Below are 16,009 nucleotides of genomic sequence, written 5' to 3'. Positions count from 1 at the left end.
AGGGTTATTACGCAGTTTGGAAAAGTATGGAATTTGATTTGAGTAATTTCAAGGTCTGGATAAATATGGAAGAAATAAAACAGAATATAGAAAAATAGTAGTGTTTCCAGACTATAGCCCCTATTCTTTTTTCTTAAATATTAAATTAAAATTTCTAAAAATAAATGCATCATACAAGCAGAGTGTTTTCACAGCAAAAGTTTAGCAAGGCATACATTTTCATTACGCAAAACTGCAGGTCTCTTTTAAACTTCTAAGAGGTTATTATATGCAGGTTATAAAGTGTTTTAGGTTTCTTTTCATTATGTAAGCGCTTGTTATCACTTGAAATCAACCAATGAAAAATTATATAATATTAATACTATATACCAAATATAATGCTGAAAATTTCACACTGGAAAATGTATAGAAACCCTGGGTATAAATAATAATATACAATTGCCTGATTTCTTAGATTAATTTACCTCCTTTAAGGGAAATATATCAAAGATTCTACCTGGAATAACAAAGTTCTCCACTTTTATTACTCTTCTTGTGATGCTTTCTTTTGTAGTTGGACTTACTCCGCTGTCTCTAATGTATACAGGTATATATCATAAGACTTTCTTAAGAATGATTAAGACTGCTGAGATTGCTGAAAGCCAGATTGGGAACAAATTCCAAGACTCGATGGCAGTGAAAGTTTGGGAATGAAGCCTCTGAGGCAGTATGAAAAACATTCCATTATTTGCTGGGACCATTGTGCTATAATGGCTGCCAATTTGGCAAGTAAAATGGAACAATATTACCCCACTTTTTCCAGAACTTTCTGTGTGCACAATCTTTGGGTTTGATTGGTTTGAAGTTCGCAGACTGTTTTTTTGAGCTGCACATTTTTTTGCTTTAACTGCAGTCTGGCATAGCTGTTATAAAAGATTAAAGCAAACTACTCACAAGTTTTTAGAAAAAAGTGTATTTGAACAACTAAAGTGAACATATGTTGATTTCATACAATGTTTTACTGTACAGTATATTCATGTTTAATTCACACATAGGTAGTAATTACAAATTTAGCATATAAATAATATTCAAACAATTAATGAAAAGGTCAGTTGAGAAAGACCAGCGTCTTGGAACTTGGTATGGGTTCCTCGCCCCCTAATTAACTTAGCAGGCATCTTAATTTCAGCCAAAGTAAGACTTTTTAACAGTACTAGAAAGTGTCAGAAATTCACAGAGTTCTGAGGAATACTAGAAGCTTGACTGCTGCTTTTCATGATCTCACATTTTACTAAGCAGTAGCCTCCAGTGGTTATTTACAAGGGATATAAAGTTATTCTTTCAAAGACTTGAGTTTCAGGTTCATCTACAAAGTCAATATCAAGAGGAAATCTAAGTGTTTGGGCAGCTGTTATATAATTAGATATATAGTACAGATTCTCATGGTATTAACCTTTTGTACACTCAATTGTGCACAGGCACCAGGAGATTGAATGACTTTTCCTTCTCGGTTTTAGTCATCATCATTGGCTATCCAAGGACTTCTCGCAGCGTTGTACCTTTGATTCTGTTTTCATTGGTATCGCCCAATTGGCAGAGACTGCAGGCATATGAAACTGTTGGGGTACTGGCTGAGGATGACAGGATTTCCATCCATGCGGATCTCGTTCATGTTGGGGCGGATGTAGTAAGTGTCGTTACCTTTGCAGAAGGTGTCCACAGTCACAGCTGAAATGTTATTGTTCTGTAAACAAAGCAACAGAAAAGGCAACAGTTCTTGTGGACATTGTGGGGTTTTTTATATTTACGTTTTGTACATTTTTTTTTATGATTTGTGTGCAGAAGACTTGTTAGCATGCAAAACATGTTCAACTTCATTACCTGAAGGTGAAGTGTGCGGACAGTCTCTGGAATGAGAGGAACGGCCTCCAGTTCATTGTGAGCAAGATACAGATGTGTTAATTTGTTTAATTTCTGGAAGCAAAGAAGATCAAATGTTTTGTTCAGAAGTTGAGTGCAAAATGGTAAAACTAACAGATTTGGCTGTTTTTGTCTTGCTCCAAGTAATTTGGTTGGGTATTTTTTCTAGAAATTAGTTTATCCCTTTATGGAAGACATTTCAGAATATTTAGAAAACTGGCAAACACAAAAGGTTGTATGTTGGTAGTTTTCAAACAGGTAGTTTACTAGGTAGTTTGGAACAATGTTGAACATGTCATTGAAATAGGGTTATGTAATGGGTCTTTACCTTGAAAGCATTAGCCTTGATTCCTTTGGTTCTCAGCTTGTTGTGATTAGCGTTAAATGAGATTAATTTTGTTGGTAGCATTGGTAGCTTGACCAGTTGGTTTTCGCCTAGCGAGAGTTCTTCTAGCATGGTGAGCTTAGCAAACGCACCATCTTCAATCTCAGAAATGATGTTTCCAGTGAAGTCGATTCTCTTTAGAGTCACTACAGTAGATGAATGGAAATGGAAAGAAGAGCATTTTAATGAATAACTTGAGTGTTTAAGCATCACGTTAGACACCTAGAAAATTTTACTCTGAAAATAGACTCTACCATCCATGTGGTTACTCTTTGCGTACTTACTGCAATTTTTGTTTTTTTTAAATCTTTGTTGTTGTTTTTTGTCCTGTCGAAAGTCACCCTATTAATGAGGGTTTAATTAACATCCACTATGCTAATATCCTATATATATGTAACAAATTATCTTCAAAACTTTAGAACTAGAGGATTGCACAAGTCTGGTGGTTTTCTGGTGATTTTGGTTTATGGGCTGATATAGTGTTTTAAAAGCCTTTGATGCATGGGGTCCCCAAAAGCACTTTAAACACTGACTGCTCCCTTTAGCTAACTTTTTTATACCCATGATGCACTGCTGCAAACAGATTTTTTCAAGTTTACGACATGTCCAAGTTTTTGTCAATACACATTCTTTGCAGAACATTGTGGTTCAGAAATGTGATCGATGTCTTTATGCAACGGAAGAGTTTGCAATCTCTTGCGATCGCATATGCGGTTCATATATCACGTCCCTTAACATTTGGAAATCTTTTGGATGAAATGGACTTATTTCTGAAAAGCAGCTGTTTGTCTCCTGCTCTCCCTGAGGGTAATCCCTTATCCTGTCCAGAAGAATTGTATTTGTTCTCCTATTAGTAAAAGGGTTTTAAGGAGAATGCCAGAGCAAGTCAAGTCAGGAAGAACTCACCGATATCTCCGAAATCTTTAGCTGTTATCTTTTTTATCTTGTTGTACCGCGCGTAGAGGTAGTTTGTCTCCTTGGGCAGAGCAGGCACTGATGTCATATCTGGGTCGACCTCCTCACAGTAGACAGATCCAGTTAGACACACACACAGTAGACAAGTTGGAAGGTCTGGAACATGTACAAGTTTTTATTCAAAACAGGCAAGTTAATGAAACTGGATGGGCAAACACACATTGCTTCTTTCCTTTACCACTTCTCACTCACACAGACATAGCTCATGAACAAATAAACCTACATTAAGGGCTCTTGTGAGCAACATGTGGTCTTTTAAAAAGAGCCCATTACTCATTCCTTTCAGACAGTTGACCAGGATTCAGTCGTTCATTACCTGAAGGGTCTCCCACAGGCGCCATTGGACTGGAGTCATCTGGGGTGTCGGCTGTCGCTCTCTGTAAAATGGCTTTATTGGTTGGTACATTTGGTTGTTTGACAGATTCCACATTCAGGTTAAACAGCAATAATGAATGTCTTAGATAATAAGAGCTTCCCAGCACTTTGCGTTTGATTTTAAAGGAGTTTGCTCAAAAATTTGTTTTGTTGTCATATCATTCCATACCTGTATATCTTTCTTCTGTAGAACACAAAAGGAGAAAGTCCCGTGCATTCAGTTACAATGAAGTGTAACTATACTTCATGCCCCGAAAAACCATAACTCCATATGACTTTATTCCAAGTCTTCTGAAGCCCTTTTGATAGCTTGTTATTTACTGACAATATTCTTCTCCAGTGAACCATTGCAACCAGATTATTGAGTCAGTGAGTACTCGAAAACGTGGATACTTACCAAATACGTGCCAAAGACAGCTAGCTTGATTTTGGTTCTTTCCATCACTGAAAGCTCTTGTATAGCTTCAGAAAACTTGGGATATAGCACGTCACGGATAGAATACTTTTACAGCCCTTTTAAGGCACATTTGCATCCTTTTTTAATCTTGGAAACTTTAATCCCTGTTTTTTTATGAACGCATGAAAATCAGTAATCTTTTGTCTTTCATAGGCTAAAAAAGTCACACGGGGTAGAGCTGCATGATTCTGGATAAATTGAGAAACATGATTTTTTTTTTTTTTAAATAGAGATCACAATTCTCCCACCATTATGAAAAGACAACTAAACAAAATAACATGTCATTTGTTAATTGCTGCAGACTATTTCAAAAAATATTTAATTTGAATTAATTATTTAAAAAAATTGGTTTGATGAATGATTCAATGACTTACTCTGGACTTCACTTGGTTCATTACTGGATAAATCAACGTTTTTGAACGGATCTCGACAAAATAATATTTTTAAAGGGCACTTGTCGCCACCTACTGATGTAACTGTGTAATTTATACAATCTTTGTTTGAAGCATACTTTCAAAAGGTGAGTTACTCTATTTTGATCGCTACCGGTGACATCAGTTTATATTTGAATTATTGTAACAAAGAAATAATGATACTGTGTGGTTGAAAAGACTGTTTATGAACTAAACATGACAACTGCTTTCTCTGGGTCAGTGGAAACGCAGATTTGAATGTTCTGCTGTGATTGTGCTTGCCAAAGGTTTAATAGACATAGCCTAATTGTTGTCATTAGGAATAAGATCGCATGGGTGTTTGAATCGAGATTGCGATCTTTTAACGATTAACTGTGCAGCTCTACATGAGGATAAGTAAATGATGACAACTTCATTTTGGGTAAACCTCTCCTTTTACATTCTGTTCATGGAAAACTGTTGTCTCCTTTGGGTTTTTGGACGATGCTCTTGGATACGAGTGTCTGTCTGGACCTGTTTGCCCTTAGGCGCCTGTTAAATCACCCTGACAGTGTCTGACCCCATGAGTTAGCGTGAAGCTGTGGGTGGGAGAATTTGAGCCTGAAGGAACTCCTCCAGAACAGATTGCTGACTAATCAGAAAGCTTCTACACAGTGCCGGGCAGCTGTTGAGACCATCTCTGATTCGGAGCGATCTCTCAGCTAATCATTTTATTCATTTATTTGAACAAAACTGACTGGTTTCAAAACCATCAGTGTACGGAAGTAATCTGACTTAATGGTGGAAATTTAACAGATGAATCCATGTAAATGTGTGGTATAATTTAGTTAATCTAAATAAAAAAAAAACATTTTAAAAGTGACTTAGCTTAATGGAAAGGTGAACAAAAGTGTAATTTTAAATTGTTGGTTACATGGTAGAATATTTATTAAAGCAAAAACTATCGCTAATAATTGATTTTTGAAAATCTGTTACAGTGCTGTAAGTTAATTAATAATCTTAATTAGTGATTCGTTTATTTAAATAGTGTTTAAATGATTATATATTAATTTTATATTTATATCATGTTATATTTATTTTATGTTCTCATTTTTATATTTAGCTCAAGAATGTGTGTATATATACAGTGATCTATTAATCAGTTGTATAAATATATTGGGCAACTTAAAACATTTATTATAGGTGAAACATTTATTGTAGCTAATATTTAATTATATTATTAATTTATACTGGTTTATATTTAATATATCACATTACATTTAATGTGTGCTATATGGCTTAAATGTATAATGGTTCAGTGGGAACAAGCAAACTCATTTAAACTGAACCAATAAAATGCATATATAAATTGGACAAGCAGTAAAACCCATCTCTGAATATTCTGTTCTGTCAGCCTATGCAGAAGATAATAAAAACACACAGTTTACCTTATTCCTCTGTGCTCTTATATCGATTCCCTCAGTAAGTGCTACATCCTCCAGTCTGTGATGCCTGGGATTGTGGTAGTGTGCACCAGATGCTGAGAGCACCCATGATGCCAATATGACTGCTGAAATAAGCATTCTCAGCCTTGTCCCCATTGTATCTGAAGACTGGGATGTGTTCTGCCACGTTAAAGAGCAGAAGCGCAGTGCAGGCAGTGTTTGGCTATTTTCTTGGTGCCTGTGAGTAAAATGTGATCTGTCAAATCAGGATTTTAAGCCCCACCACAGGCTGCCAGAGGAGATCCTTAAGTGGGAGTTTATGGAACAGACCTTAACCCTTCGCATTCCCATCTGTGCTGATCAGACCACTGTGTCGCCTTCAGGGTTTGGCCATGTTTGAGGTCTGCTGGGAAAAAAAGCTTTGTAAAAGAGAGCAGAAGGCAATGAAAAGGAATGTTAGTTTTTTGTATTCATTTTATGTATGCTGATCTCTAGGAATATTGAGGCTCGTTTGGCTCTTCTTAGCTCTGTACCTAATTAATCTTTACGTTTCTCAGAGAAGCAAGAAAATGGGAGGACAATGGTAACACAAAAATGTGTCAGGACATTAGGATAGATCAGTTCTAAATTTCCAAATTCTTTGATTATAGTTGTGCATTTTCAATAGCTTTGCTACATTGTTCATTTTTATTTTGCTTGATGTAGGATCCTAAGACTTTTCTAGTTGCGATAGCATTTTACAGTCAATTTGTCAGAAAAAGAGTAGCTTAATTAGATTTGCAGGAATTTGCAACAAGACAATAGGGGAACATTAGGATAGATCTGCTATGCGTCTCAACTGTGATTTAAACATTTTCAGTTTGTTTTGTGTAGTTTACAGATTTGCCTAAAATACATTCAATTAAAAACATAAAATAGATTAGTGAAACAGAGCTCCTCTATAAAACAGACACTTGAAGATCAAGGTGAAGAAAAACATGTTTAATAGGAAACATGTGACTGTTTTACACCTTAAAACAAGACGAAAGGCGCCTCTGCCCTTCGAAATAAACATAAATGGAAATTGAGAGAAAGAGATGGAAATTGAGAAGGAATAACATTACAGGTGTGTTAGCAATTATGCCAACCTGTAAAAGTTTACTGTACTGGGAAAGGGGCCAAATACTTAGAAATGTTTTTACAGTGCTGATCCTCTGTGGTACATTTCTCCGTCAGGGTGGTTTTTTTCACCACATGACTTGATTTGGAGGATTCAAAATATTTAAACGTAACCCCTCCACACTAAGAACTGGAGTGTAAGAATGTGCAAAACTACATATTTTCATTATTGATTGGTCAGTGGGTTGTGAACAGTAGTCGGTCATGGAAGCTCTGTATAATTAAATTAGTAGAAATTGACCAATAATTTATTTGACCAATGAATTTGATTTATAATCATTTTTGATATTTACACTTAATCAGTTATCGTTATTTATCTACCAATAAATACCACCATCTGGTGAGACTTTAAAGTATAGCTCCCAAAAATGGCATTACTGGTGGGGCTAAATTAAAGTATTGGCAGTGACATACATTTTGTGTTTCGCAAAGTTTGCTGCTTTAGTATTTGTAGATTATTTTTTTCACATGCTTCTATAGCTATGTTTACATGGACACTTTTTGTTTCAATCAGAATGAAATCGTTCTGATTAAAGGTACAATATGTACGATTTTTGTAATAAAATATCCAAAAATGACTTGCACAGTGTGATATATTTCCTGCAGTTGTGTACTTACAATAGCCCAAAAGTTCCCAAAGATTTTTAATTTCAGAGAAATTCCAATTTTAAATAATGGCTTGTCCCTTGTCATTGTCGCCTGTCAATGATGTAATATCCGCGTTATCCCTGGTTTCCGCTCGTACTCCCTTAGTAACCATGGCGACAGACATGGACAACTGCGTTACGTCTAGCGGCACGCACACGCTGTTGTTGTCTGTTCAAACATTATGGACCACGGCAAGCAGACTTTGGGACAAAAGGAGAACTAAAACGAGGATCAATATCAGTGTGGCGTTTTCGAGATGCCGAGAGCTCCACGTCCGCGACTAACTTCGACTTGACAGAGACGCCGCTCTTGCATGCACTTTATTAGACAGGTGAGCAAATGTACATAAAACAAATCAATGTTATATAGCTCAACATGATGAAATGTTAGAATATGATCGGTATGTTATTCTAATGTTGATCTAGTTTACTGCTAGTCTCCTACAGCCAACAAACAAACACATAGAATAACATTATAACTTTCAACACACTCAAATGCAGTTAAGTGTGATAGTGTAGACCAAGGGAAAGAGGGCTGCGTTACCCCACAAGTTTCATTCGTCTAATAAACTGACCTGTGTGAGTATTTCTGCACTTGCGGGTAGTTTGGTAGAATGAAATGTCCTTATTCCTTTATATCCGCGCGACTCGCGTGTGGCGCTGATATCTGTCTCTCATTAGCAATTACGACCTGCTTCATACCTCAGTCATGATAAAAACATCAATGTATTCACTCATCCATAAACATTATTAGATCCACCAGCATTATGGACGACAAGTTTGATAATTCCGCTTATGCGTCATCAACCTACGCCTTTGTTATTGTAAGAGGTTAGTGACCCCTAGCGGTGAAAAAAATGACATATTGTAGCTTTAATGAATCTGAACATAGTGTTTACATGAATGCTGAGGTGATCGGGTTGATGTGTGCATTTATGTCACCAACTTCAAATCCGAATTGATCTTTTGACATGCACACACTGCACGAATATACTCGAGTTTACACGAATATACACATCCTCCTACCATTGCTTCTTTTCTTTGTTTTAAAAAACAGACTTAACTATCTATTACGGGTCCTGATTAGGAGACAACGAGTACATGAAGCTTTGTGCTGTGCTGCTTATATCCATCAAGGAGTAAAAAGTCTGTTTCCACGGCCAAAACAAGGCATCTGTGGATGAGAGTCCGAAGCAAGGACTGGTGGAACGTTGTCCTGCAACACTTCACAGACGATGAGTGAAAGGAGAATTTAAAATGGCACTACAGTCATGACACCTCAACAACAACAGCTCGTTCTGTGCATCATACGCCATTACGGCATTTCTACGTCATTGCACATGCACCAAACTTTCCAGTTTCAGTTTTCAATCTACAGTATGTTAACACCCCTTTAAAAAACCGAATAAAATTTGAATTGGATTTAGCCAATTTATTTTTATTGACGTGGTTACATGTGACTTTTTTTATTCCGACTGTGCTACTAATCCGGTTACAAACGGATTATTAGGGTCCATGTAAATAAACGCATCTTATGGTATACTGAAAAACAATGATAAGCATTTCATAAGTTTAAAGGCTTTTATTGGCAAAAACATTAAATATATGCATACAGTCAATATTTACAGTGTTGACCCTTCTTCATAACCTCTGCAATTCGCTCTGGCATGCTGGATATCAGCTTCTGGGCCAAATCCTGACTAATGGCAATCCAATCAGTCTGCTTTTATAATCCAGTCAGAATGATAATGATTTTACTGGACTAGTACCTGTTCACACTTTCCCATGAGCTGATGATATGATTAGTGAAATTATGTTTGGTCAATGCTGGTCATTTTGTGCCAGGGTCGAAAAACAGTGAAATTTGGGTTTTTGTCATCATTTTTTTGTAACAATTATTGTGTATAATTTTAAACAATTATTTTAAATGCATCTGATCTGTATTGTTATCCTTTTTTGTTGCTTTATGCTGGATCTTACACTTTTTAGCTTCAAAAGCATCTTACAGTAATTTCATCAGAAAAAGACTAGCCATGTTGTTTATTATATTTACATGCATTACAGCGCAATGTACTAATGTAGATACATGCTTTTTACTGTATTAATGGAGAGAAAAGTGACATTGTGCAAAACAAAGCAAACTGAATCAGAACTGTCCGTAAATAGCAATTATGATTTTAGCCACATTTTATGCTGATTAAGATGCATCAAAGCATATACACATGCATGCAGAAAATCAAATAGAACGTTCAAGCAGCAAGGAATGGAATGTTCAAAGTTACTTGATATACTGTATGTATGTTTAATAATATTTAAATCATAAATCCTGTTTTATTCTTATACTTTGATTAATGAATAGTTTGTTTTGTTGAACTATGTATGACGCATCGCAAAAATCTAAGTCGATAGCCTTGTTGCCCCAGGCCTTTTTGGTTTTTCATACTTTTGGGGTTCAGAGTCATCTTCATCATCCTTCCTTTGGTTTCCGTCAAATATCATCATCAGCCTTGGGAAACATCTGTAAGCATAGCTTATTGTTGTCGAGCCGAATGAAGGTCAGCATGTTAGGGTTCCCAAGGTCCAGTGATGGACACATTAGAGAGATATTCAGATCTGCAAAGAGACTAAGTAATTTTAGCATATGTCGTTATTAGAATGATATTTGATAAAGGGTTGGAGAACACTGCAGTGGAGCAGTTCAATCAATTTCTAATGTGTTTTTAGAATAGCATTTTTTTGTTTGAGTAAAGTAAGGGTATGACTATCATTTCTTGAAGAGACCATCATGCTTTATTCTACATTTGTACCTTTAGAATTTAACTTGCCTTTAAAGTCATTGTGATTTAGATACAGATGTTCCAAGGTCCTGGGAACAAAAAAAACGGTTTGGAGAGCTGGTTATGGCCCAAATGGAGCTCCATCAGTTTGGACAAGTTGAAGGCAATGTATGCAATGGATTTGAGTTTATTGTGTGACATGCGTAGGGACAAGAGATTGGGAGTCTTCTTAACCCTTTACCTGTCACCCCCCCCTTTTGATAATTTACATTAAAATGCACTATACAAACTTAAATGGTTGTAATTCAAGAACGCTTTGGAATATAGACCTAAGTTTGGTCTTGTTTTAAAGAAAACAATCAACAGATTATTACTAAAGTGAAAGCACTTCAAAAAATTAAAGTATGAAAAAGTTATGGAAGTTATAATTTACAGTAAATCAAATATACTTTATTAATATTAGGGGTGGGGGAAAAAATCGATTCTTAGATGCATCGCGATGCGGACGTGGACGATTCTGAATCGATTCACAAATGTAAAAAAATCGATTTTCAAAAAAAAAAAAAAAAGTTTTATATATATTTATAATAACGTAATATTGACGGAACGCGAAAGACGGAACTCTGAAGCGCGGAAGTGCAGTGGCCGGACCCGTCTGTGGCGTGCACATAACAGAGACGCGATGGCTGAGCGCGCTAAATCCAAACACCCTCCTAGGTTAGCTGACGTGGAAATATTTTGGCTTCTGAAGTTGAAGGGGGAAAGGAGCTGGACAAGAGCAACCCTAGTTGTAAGCTTTGTAGAATAAAACTAACGACGGAAACACGACAAATATGAGAAACCATATGACACGTTTCCAGCCAGAGGAAAGAATTTGCTACAAGTATGCTCCTAGTTCAGGCACACATTTATTTTCCTGTTGGTTCTTTGCAATGTTAATACAATTGTACGTTAATTCTTTATGGGTCATTTACTTTTAAAGCAACGTATTTATAGTTACACACACACACACAAAAGATTCAGATAATCGATTTGTATGAATAAAAGTAATGATTTCTTTTTTCTTTCGCCCAAAAAATTAAATAAAAATTCTTACCGACTCCAAACTTTTGAACGGTATTGTTTAATGTTACAAAAGCTTTCTATTTCAGATAAATGCTGTTCTTTTGAATTTCTGGGTGATTCTCTGAATTGGGTGCCCTAGAGTCCCCCAAATTTGCTTCAAAGATTTTCAATTGAAGGAAATCACAAAATGCCTTTTAATGCTGTCAGTTAATAGAACCAGGTGCCTTTGCATTATAATGCAACACAATTGCTTTAAAAAATGTTTTTATTTATAATGGGTTGCCTAAGAAGTAGACAACAAGCATGTTTGCATGTCCTCACTAACCATCAATACATTTTCATTGAATATCAAACAAATAAAAAGTGCAATTAATACCAAAATGTTGCTGCTAATATAATCATATGTTGGTCTAGTGTATTTTAGTTTACTGTTGTGAAATGGAAAATCAATAATCGCTAATCGAGAATCGTTGATAATCGAAAATCAACTGTAATCGAATCGGGACTTCAATAATCGTAATCGAATCGAATCGGGAAATCAGACAGATTAACCACCCCTAATTAATATATATTTTTTTATATAAAATAAATATTTTACAAAATATTTTTTACTATAAAATTACTATAAAATGAAAGCTATATATCTAACCAAGTTGTGTTCCAAATTTAAAGTTGATATCACAAAAATTGAAGTTCCCATGAGATTTTGTTTAGGCGTTATACCAAAAATAGCCACCGGGTGCCATTGAATTCCATTGAATTTAATTGTATGCATTCTGCCATAACAAATTAATAAATTTCTATCCAAATATCACTTCTGTCACTAAATATGGAACCTTGAGACTCAGACCTTTCTGACAATATGTGTTTTGTCAAGATTAGAAAAGGTTTTGATGATAAATTATGAAAGATGATGCCCAAAAGGGGAGGGGCCTAATAAAAAATACCGTTTCTATGGTAACGCAACGTCCAATTTCAAAACGGTTTTCACAGGATGAATTCTGAGTTTGTAAGCTTTCAAATGATACCTAATTTATGATAACTACTAAAATATGTGATATAATAATAATAAAAAAATTATATATATATATATATATATATATATATATATATATATATATATATATATAATATATATTATACTTTTTAGAGGACTTCTTACTTTACTTTTTAAAATATAATTTGATCTTTTTTTATTGACAAATACTAGATTATGTTTTATTATGAACTTTTAGCACTAAAAACCAAAGTTCCAATTATTAAAAGTGTGTGCGTCGACTTTTTGTGACAAAGGTCAGAAACTTCTGTAATGACGTCGATTTTTTGAGGCGCACTCTTGTCATAAATTCATATATTACTGTTCATTCATAATTTGTAAGAAAAAAACAGCGCTAAAATATCTATTTAGGAGTCTTAGACCTTTCCAACGATATATAGTTTGTCATGACTAGATTAGGATTTAATAGTAATATAGTGAAGTAAATTTAGTTTGCCCGTATACGGGCAGGTGACAGTTAAGGGGTTAAAGCAGCCCTCAGGTATGGTGGATATTAAGTTGTTTTCCAGCGATATCTGCTGAATCGATTCTGGAAGGTCTGTTGGCATGGACTTGAGCTTATTGTTGCACATGTGGATTTGCATGAGGCTCTTTAATACCTGCATCTGTTAGTCTGTTGCTGCAAAAATCCAGCACTGTAAGTTTTGTAAGCTCTCGTGTAGCTTCAGCCGGTATCTTTGAAATTTTATTGAAGCCCAAATTAAGTCTTGTAAGAGTTTTTGGCAAAGGAGAAGGAACGTCTTCCAGATTATTATGCTCAAGGTGTAACTGAATGAGTTCTTTGAGTATATTGAAGACAACTTTATCCACCTTAGATGACTGGAGCTTATTGTAGCTGAGGTTGATTTCCCTCAGGGACGTGGCATTAATGAAAGGCTTTGAAGTTATCTCTTCTATGTCGTTATGCTGAATGTACAAGTGGCGGACGTGTCTTGGGATGTTGGGAATCGCCTTGAGTTTTCGGTGGTCGCAATACATGGCAAATGGATAGGATGAGGGGCAGAAACATTCGCTGGCACATTCGTACGAATACATTATTTGGGCATCGTAATCAGGTTGTTGAGTTACAGATTGTCGAGGAACTTCGGGCGAAGAGTTTTCATCTAGGCAAGGCAAGGCAAGGCAAGTTTATTTATAAAGCACATTTCATACACAATGGTAATTCAAAGTGCTTTACATTGGAGAAAATAAAATAATCAAAACAAATAAGAATAATTAAAACTTTTTTAGAATAAAGAATAAAATAAAGTACAGTAAAAACAGTCGGACGAGCAGTGGCACAGTGCTCATTCAGTAAATGCATAGCTAAACAGATGTGTTTTGAGTCTGGATTTGAATGTGACTACTGTAGGAGCACATCTGATCTCCTCTGGAAGCTGGTTCCAGCTGCGGCTGGCATAATATCTAAAAGCGGACTCACCATGCTTAGAGTGAACCCTTGGTATTTCTAGGTGATGTGATCCTAATGATCTGAGTGATCTGTTTGGTTTATATTCAGTGAGCACATCTGCAATATATTGAGGTCCTAGCCCATTAAAAGATTTATATACCAGTAATAATACTTTAAAGTCAATCGTAAATGTAACTGGGAGCCAGTGTAGAGACCTGAGGACTGGTGTGATATGTTCATATTTTCTGGTCCTGCTCAGGATCCTGGCAGCAGCGTTCTGTATGAGCTGCAACTGTCTTATGGTCTTTTTAGGAAGACCAGTGAGGAGTCCATTACAATAATCCACCCTGCTGGTGATGAAAGCATGCACAAGTTTCTCTAAGTCTTGACTGGAAACAAAGCATCTAATTCTTGCAATATTTTTCAGATGATAGTATGCTGATTTAGTTATTGCTTTGACATGACTACTGAAACTAAGATCTGACTCTAGAGACACACCCAGGTTCCTGACTTGATTTTTAGTAGTTAGACCCCTAGCGTCAAGGTATGCATTCACCTTGAGAACTTCATCTTTGTTTCCAAACGCAATGACTTCAGTTTTGTCTTTGTTTAACTGAAGAAAGTTTTGGCACATCCAACTGTTGACTTCATCAATGCATTGGCACAGGGAGTCAATGGGGCTGTAATCGTTAGGCGATAGGGCTGAGTAGAGCTGTGTGTCGTCTGCATAGCTGTGGTAAGAGATTCGGTTCTTTCTCATTATTTGGCTCATTGGGAGCATATACAGGTTGAATCTATGTTGTTATCGATATAGTCAAGCTCTTGAGAAAGTACCAGAGCTCCAGAGAGCAAATACAGACATAGTATTTTCAAGATCCGTGATGATGTCATGGTTTAGTTTGCTTTTCCCTGCTATCTGTTTGGAACGGTCACAAAAAAAGATTTGTATTTTGAAAATTAGAAAAAAGTTATTAGGACTTTGATTGTACTGAAATAATCAATATAATAATGATTATCATCAATAATATGTTACAATAATATTTAAAGCTGCAGTCCGTAGCTTTTTTTTGGGTTAAAAATGATCCAAAATACATATTTGAGAAAATACACAACCAGCCAGTGTTCAAAACTATCTGCTTGCCTTAGCTCGATTCAAAGCGGTAAGCTTGTAATAATGTTTTTAATTCCAGTGGCACTGGTGGATTTCCGCGGGAGATTCGAGAATGTCTTTGCGTCATTACGTCACATCTGTACACATAAAGAAGAGTCTCGGCTAGTAGGCTATATTGAGTCATTATGTCACATCTGTACACATAAAGAAGAGTCTCGGCTAGTAGGCTATATTGAGTCATTACGTCACATCTGTACACATAAAGGAGTCTCGGCTAGTAGGCTATATTGCGTGTAAGGATGTTGGAGGTGGAGATTTATAGCCTTCTCTCACTGCACTTGATATAATTAAACTTATCAATTTGATGGCGGATCCAGAAAGGTTCAAACGACAATCACCAGTGACAACAGATTCACCCGCTGTAAAATGCAAAAGACTTCGTTCGGACTTCGGAGTGGCTACAGAAAAAAAGAGACTGCGACCGGAATACTTCCAAAAAGAATAGGCTAATCTGTGATTCTGAATGACAGTATCCACACCGGCGCAGTGACTGACAGCCTCACACTCTCCTCAAACACTGTTCATCCGTGCTGTGCCGTGTCGAGGGTGTTGAAGTACAACTCAAGTAAAAAGTTGATAATTCCGCGAATGACTGCAATTGCAGATTTCGAACAGAGATGGCGACAAAGAGGAAAAAACGCAGGACTGCAGCTTTAAGTGTGCTAGTTTCCACAAAAAACAGTGTGAATAGAAAGTGACACATAAAATAGACCACAATGAGATTTTGAGAGTTAAACAAGAACTGGGTTTTTATTCACTTTTTTGGTCTACTTAAAGCGGTTTGGTACTTTTCCAGAAGACTAAACACCCCTAATT

General features: G+C 36.1%; 3 protein-coding genes across 3 annotated transcripts in view; 1 reads left to right on the top strand and 2 right to left on the bottom strand.

The window, feature by feature from the left end:
• cenpp (centromere protein P) overlaps nucleotides 1-16,009 on the top strand; it is a 62,112-nt gene that overhangs the window by 8,990 nt on the left and 37,113 nt on the right. The window lies entirely within an intron of this gene.
• ogna (osteoglycin, paralog a) lies at nucleotides 937-6,261 on the bottom strand. Its single transcript, XM_056242484.1, has 6 exons — nucleotides 5,932-6,261; nucleotides 3,576-3,636; nucleotides 3,191-3,355; nucleotides 2,228-2,430; nucleotides 1,861-1,953; nucleotides 937-1,723 (listed from the first exon to the last, which is right to left on the bottom strand). Exons 1-6 carry the CDS (start codon nucleotides 6,082-6,084, stop codon nucleotides 1,553-1,555), a joined length of 846 nt encoding a protein of 281 aa, XP_056098459.1. The 5' UTR covers nucleotides 6,085-6,261; the 3' UTR covers nucleotides 937-1,552.
• On the bottom strand, nucleotides 10,120-14,915 carry omd (osteomodulin). The gene is given in 7 exon segments (XM_056242485.1): nucleotides 10,120-10,263; nucleotides 10,265-10,346; nucleotides 10,559-10,613; nucleotides 10,616-10,738; nucleotides 13,088-13,226; nucleotides 13,228-13,735; nucleotides 14,808-14,915. Coding segments are annotated over 7 exon segments (1,146 nt in total). The 5' UTR covers nucleotides 14,914-14,915; the 3' UTR covers nucleotides 10,120-10,130.

Source organism: Rhinichthys klamathensis, unplaced genomic scaffold (genome assembly GCF_029890125.1).
Source record: "Rhinichthys klamathensis goyatoka isolate OS25496 unplaced genomic scaffold, OSU_Roscu_1.1 h1tg000727l_1, whole genome shotgun sequence".
Taxonomy (NCBI): domain Eukaryota; kingdom Metazoa; phylum Chordata; class Actinopteri; order Cypriniformes; family Leuciscidae; genus Rhinichthys; species Rhinichthys klamathensis.
The sequence above is the reverse complement of the archived record's forward strand: the minus strand, read 5'-3'. Positions and strand labels throughout refer to the sequence as shown.